Source organism: Capsicum annuum, chromosome 4 (genome assembly GCF_002878395.1).
Source record: "Capsicum annuum cultivar UCD-10X-F1 chromosome 4, UCD10Xv1.1, whole genome shotgun sequence".
Lineage (NCBI taxonomy): Eukaryota > Viridiplantae > Streptophyta > Magnoliopsida > Solanales > Solanaceae > Capsicum > Capsicum annuum.
The window spans coordinates 3,705,421-3,712,374 of NC_061114.1; the positions used below are offsets into that span (position 1 = coordinate 3,705,421).

The 6,954-nt window shown below is 28.0% G+C and overlaps 1 protein-coding gene across 1 annotated transcript in view; it reads right to left on the minus strand.

The window, feature by feature from the left end:
- Positions 1-5,866: 5,866 nt before the first annotated feature.
- The window catches only part of LOC107869268 (sodium/calcium exchanger NCL1-like), an 11,162-nt gene continuing 10,074 nt past the window's right edge, over positions 5,867-6,954 (minus strand). The window contains exon 3 of the mRNA XM_047411447.1: positions 5,867-5,937. Coding sequence (XP_047267403.1) covers positions 5,867-5,937 — 71 coding nt within the window. The remainder of the gene's footprint in view (positions 5,938-6,954) is intronic.

Consider the following 6,954-nt stretch of genomic DNA (forward strand, 5'->3'; position numbering starts at 1 on the left):
TTTACCACCAAAATTTTAAGTGGTTAATGAATGGTCATTTTTTGCATTTGGTTTTTGTATTAAATTGGATCGAGACTATTTATTCTTCAACTGTGTCCAAAGAAGTAAATGAACAAGGAAAGGTGAAGAGAAAGTGAGAGTGACATTGATAAGCACGAGTTTAAACTTTGAAGTGTTTTTTACCATTTTACTACTTACCTCAAGTCTCAACACAATTATGAAGAAAAATAAAGTAAAATTTAAAAAAATATTAAGAAGACCTAAGACTCGTTTAACTATGAAATTTCTTGATTTTTTTTTTTGAAATTATTTTGCACTTTATATATATATATATATATATAAGCTTGTAGAACAAGTAGAAAATATAGCAACAGAGATCAAAGATTTGCAAGAAATAACAAAAAGATTAGAAGAAATATCACTTTCATGAGTGAAGAAGATATAAATTATAGTAAAGTACTAGAAAAATCAAGAAATTATCATAGCGAACCAGAAGGATTATCTAAGTATATACCTTCAAGTCAAACAGATAAAATTTTACTAAAACAAAATAATACCATAATAGAGTTATTATTAGATTTACACAAAAAGATAGACATCTTAATTAAAGGCAAAGAAACTACTCAAAAACCCCTCCAGGAAGAACCAGAATTACCCGAACTACATAAGAAAATAGACATTTTAATAAAAAATAAAGAAGTCCAGCCAAAAAATAACTTTGAAATAGACGAACTTATTAACCAATTAAAACGAATTGAATTAACTCCTAAACAAGAACGAAAAAATATAATAAGAAAACCACAAAAATGGACTTTCTATCAAATAGACGGAGAACCATCGAAAATAATGAAAGACAAGGAGAAGAAAGACAAAGAATAAGTTTTTTGGAAAATAGAATAGGAAATAATAATATATTATCTAGAATATGCAGAAGACAACCTAATATAGAGCAGAACCAAGAACTTAACGAAATAATAGATGTAGATAAAGATTTACAAATCTTCCAACAACATCAATTAAAATTATTAAATCCTAAAACACTATATAACGCCGGATATTTTTCTACAGACAATCAGTAATATAGACATTATAGAGAAGAACAAATATCGGCTATAGGAGAAGACTTTAAAATACTAGATTTAGTAAATGCTAATTCCTTAAGACATCTAAAAAATAATAGAATGATATTGATGCATATGGGTTTAATTGTTATAGGAATAAAAGGTCCAACTAGAAAAAATCTAGGATCCAAAGTATTAATAACAATATATGATGAACGATGGTCAGACATTAAGAAGTCAATAATAGGATTAACTGAAGTAGATATGATAAATAATGGAGGAATATTCTATATAAGTTCAGACTTCCTAATGAACTTAAAAGAATTTGAAAAAAACATTAAAATAGGAATCCAAATTAAAGGATACGAAGAAATGAATAGTGGAAATAATTTATTAATGTGCATAGGTTTTATTGAAAAATTAACTTTAAGTATTAATACAAAATTTAAACTAAAAGTAAATGATGTAGTTGAAATAATGGGAAATAAAGGCATAAATTTAATAAAACCAATAAAAATAGACTCCGAAATATATGCAGGTTTAGAATGGAATTTAAACAAATTTACTAGACCAAAATTTTTTACACCAGACTCTCATCTATTATATACTACAAGTAAAGGAGAAACTTCGGTTAGGTTTACGGATTATAATTACACAACTAAAAGAAATTTAGACGATGATGAAACAGAGAGTAATATCGAAACAGAAAGCGAGTTTATGAATATAGAAATCTTACAAGAAGGATATGAAGTAGACATGGCCATAGAAAAGGCTGAAAACTTAGCAGAAGAATATAAATATATAACTTTTAAATGTAAAGGATGTCAAAAAGACGACATGAAAATAGAAAAATGTATAGAACATTTTAAAAACTGCTTAGAGAGAAGTGATAATTTAGGATATAGAAATAACAAATCAGTCCTTGAAAGAAAAGATGAAGACACAATCTCTACATTAAGTTCTACCATCAGTTATAAAGAACTAGCAGAATTAGAACCAACTAGCTCCTCAAGTGCTAGCCCATTCCAACAAACAAACCCTAATCCCCAACCAATAGATTATAGTACAGGCAATGTACCTAGAAGACCAGCAATTAGGATAAACCCAGATACAGATCTTAGAGGAGATAATATAAAACCAGCAGGTAAAAAATTGCCAATAGAAGAACCAATTAAACTACAAGAAGGAGGAAGCAAGGGTAAAATTCTGAATATAGCAGCACATGATCCCCAAATGTGGGATACAGTGATAGACTTATGGAAAGGAATAGTAGTTGCAGATTACTTAAGACATTATACAGAAACAGATACGGAAACAATGTATAAATATTTAGAAACCTTCTTAGGGGAATCTGCAAAAGCTACATGGGGAAGTTTTAAGACAAACTGCCCATATGATTTTCAGGTTTTATTAAGTATGGGACCAAATCCCTATAATTTCACAAACAAAATGCATATGTTATTAACTGGAAAAGATCCAAATAGTGGATTATTAGCACTACAAAAGGAAGCATTAATCAAACTAGAACAATTAAGTATTTCGCATTGGGTATATATAAAGAAATTCCGACAAGACTATTTTTATTATTGCACCGTCAGCAGAAATACTTTTAATGAAGAATTAGGCAAAAAATTATTCAATAAATTACCTGGAGCCTTAGGAAAAGAAATAGAAGATAGATGGTATAAAAGAGATGGGGTAGTAGCCAACCCAAATTTAAAATGGACAATAGGACATAGAACACAACAAATAATGGATATATTAACAGAAAAATGTACAAACATACAAATACAAAAACAATTAAAAAGAAATGAAATGAATTTCTGTAAATCTGTTATCTATACAACCCAGAATTACGATCAGAAACAATACAGAAAATATAAGAAGAAACATAATCAAAAATCATATAGTCGTAAACAATACTTCTTAAGAAAATCAAAAGCTAAAAAACCATGGTTAAATAGAGATAGATATGTTAGGAAATATAGAAATGATAGAAATTATAAAAACAAATTAGAATGCTATACTTGTGAAAGCATCGACCATTTAGCTAATGTATGTCCTAAAAGAAATAATAATAGAACTAGAAATTCTCAACTAATAAAAGATTTCCAAGAAACTTTATTAAATGTAGACGAATACATGTCAGATACAGAAAGTATATACTCAATAATAAGTATTGATATAAATGATAAAGATAATCCAAAATCTGAATTTTCAGAATCAGAAGAGGATAACTTAGTTAATGAGCTAGGACAAGAGATAGAGGATTTAGTCTTAAACAACCTAGTAATCAATAATTTAATGAATATTACTCAAGCATGTATACATGAATTCCAAAGAAATAAAGGTCTAGACAGTAATAGATGTCGTATCTGTAATTGGTATCCAAGTAAAGACAATAGAGCTAAATGCAAAAAATGTTACTTAGAAGCATGTATAAATTGTATAGAAAACACCTTAAAAATACAAGTGGAACCCGAAGTAAATAACGGACAAAAATATACGAATAATCAAATCCTAAATCTAAGGGTGTCTACTTTAGAAACCAGAGTAAATGATTTAGAACAAAGATTAACTATCCTAGAAAAAGGAAAAACCAAAATCGCCATAGAAGAAACAGATACACAAGAAGCGGTACATTTAGAAAAACTAGAAGCAGAACTTATGAATTTAGAAAAAAAAATGACACTAGTCTAATATGCAACGAAGATAAAGAATTCTCTACTATAAAAGTTTTAGTAAAAATTAAAATAAAAGATGTAGAAATAGAAACTCTAGCATTAGTAGATCCCGGATGTACTAGCTGTTTAATCAATAAAGAAATAGTACCGGAACATTTACTAAAAGTACTTGAAAGACCTATAACAGCCACTCAAATGGATGGATCACAAAATATTTATAATTATTACATAGAAAAAACACAAATAAGTTTTTTAAATACATGCAATAAATTGTATAACCCAGTTTACAATGTTAATAAAATATTAGCAAGAGATTTAAATATAGGATCAGATTTTGTTATAGGACTAAGATTTTGTATACAGAATAAAGGAGGATGTCTCTTAACAAGAGATGGAATAATGCTCTTTAAAAATTTAACTTATACACCAGTACAAACAGTATCATTGCCAACAGTATATAAAACACTAAACACAAATAAAACAAGATTGCTTCCAGAACCATGTTGCGACAATTGCCAAAACAATCAATGCCAATATAGCAACCTGTCAAAAGAAAACAAAAATATAAAAGAAAACCTAGAAGAAGTTAGAAATTATACTCTGTTTAATGCAGAAGGACAAGAATGCTTAACAGATATAGAAAAAGACTATACCCTAATAAGTATAGAAACTCAGTTCTATAATTTTAAAAAAGGAATGGATAAAATAGGAATAATAAATAGTCCAAAAGATTTAGAAAATATAATATCTATATTAGATAGAATGGAAATAATAGGAGAAAGACCGTTAGCCCATTGGGACGCTAACGAGATAATATGTAAATTGATATAATTAATTCGGAATACACTATAAAAACAGCACCTATAAAAGCAAATAATGAAGATACTAAAGAGTTTGATATACAAATAAAGAAACTTTTACAATTAAAAGTAATAAGAAGATCTACCTATAGACATAGATCGGCTGCATTTATGGTAAGAAATCATAGTGAACAAATAAGAGGTAAAGCTCGTATGGTAATTAACTATAAAAGATTAAACGATAACACCTGAACAGATGCATATAAACTACCAGATAAAAGTGAGTTAATTAATAGAATTCAAAATAAAAAGATATATAGTAAATTTGACTGTAAGTCAGGTTACTGGCAAGTCAAAATGCACCCAGACAGTATAGAATGGACAGCATTCACATGTCCAGGTGGACATTTTGAATGGTTAGTTATGCCATTTGGGTTAAAGACAGCTCCACCCATTTTTCAACGAAAGATGGATAACATATTTGGAGTATTCAGTCAAAATATGCAAGAACACTTAGGACACTTACAAATAATTTTCAGATTATTTGTTAAACATGGAATAATAATAAGTAAAAAGAAAATGAAATTATGTAAGACTTATATTAATTTTTTAGGAATAACTTTAGGAAATGAAAAAGTAAAACTCCAACCACACATTGCAAAGAAGGTATTAGAAATGCCAGATAAATTAGAAAAGATAAAAGAGTTACAAAAAATTTTTGGATTAGTAAATTATGCAAGAAATTTTATCCAAGACTTAGGAAAAATAGCAGGACCATTATACGCAAAAACAGGTAGTAAATGGCAGAAAAATTTCAATATAGAAGACATTAAATTAATCCAAAAAATAAAAGAAAAATTTAAAATATTCTAGATCTAAAAATTCCATTAGAATCAGATTATTTAATCATTCAAACAGATGGAAGTGATTTAGGATGGGGAGCTATCTTAAAAGCACGACCTAATAAATACAGTAATAAAAATGAAGAACAAATATGTGGATATCAGAGTGGGGCATATAAAGAAAAAGGAAACATGAGTGCTATAGACCTAGAAGTATTAGCTATAATATACGGGTTAAATAGTTTCAAATTATATATTCTAAATAAAGAAGAAATTTTAGTTAGAACAGATTGTGAAGCTATAGTTAAATTTCATCAAAAAATAAATGATAAAACTAGTAGTAGAAGAAGATGGCTAAATTTTACAGACACCATATCCGTTTACAAGAATATAGTATTTGAACATATAAAAGGTAAAGAAAACGAATTAGCAGACCAGTTAAGTAGACTACAACTGGGAATAAATAAATAAGTTTAATCTCACACATTTGTTTTCAGCATTAGACCAACAGGACAACCTCCTGCAGACAAAGGCAAAGGTGTAGCTTCGTCTTCAGAGTCGTATCAACAGATAATGTTAGGTAATTTAAATTTTAGACCATTAGAATCTTTAGAGACAATGGAAAGAATTCACTTCGGACCATTTAATTTAATTGCTTACCCTGAGAGTAATATATCTTTTAGAGTAAGACCAGATTACATTTTAGATAGACCCTAAAGATGTTTAGTAGATAACCTTTGGATCTCTTATAATAAACAAAACCGTAATCATTTTATGGCATCCATGAACTCTTTATACCATTACATGGCAGAAAAGAGTAGGCCTAGGTTTAAATACTATGTAGTCATTCATGGAAAAACTAACGGAATTTTTCAAACATGGTTAGAAGTGTTAGATTCAATACAAGGTTTTAAAGCCCCTCTTTTTAAAGGTTTTAATGATTTTACCGAAGCCACAAATCATGCTAGAGGATATCTAGGACCAAACTACTATATATCTCCTTCACTCAGACAAAATTCAGATCAAATACCTCAGTATAATTTGCAAAAAGAGACTGGAAAGATTATTTTCTGTAACCATTGTTTTTCAATGACGGAGAATTTCAAGAAACTAAATGCCCAGAAAGAATCACGCTACGTTTAAAACTACTTTGCTACCATAAATATATGAGACCCGCAGTAAGGTTTTAAATTTATTTTGCCTTTGATGAAGATTTCTACAATTTATTCAAATAATTGTTTGAATAATCAAATTTTACCTTAAATAGGACTTCTAATTTATTTTGTCTTTAATTTGGTTTGTTTAGTTCGTATTTTTTTATTGTGATCAAAATTAAAAGGATACCAAAATATTTGATTTTCTTACTTAGTTTAAATAAAGAACTACTAATTTATTACGTTTAGTTTTTAACTTATTTTAAATTATTAAATATAAAAATTAATAAATGACAGTTTTGTCTATTGTGGAAATTTTTAATGAAGAACAAAAGGTCCAATTCACTTTTCTAAGGGGTTTTACACTTTTAATATTATATATATATATATATATATATATATATATATATATA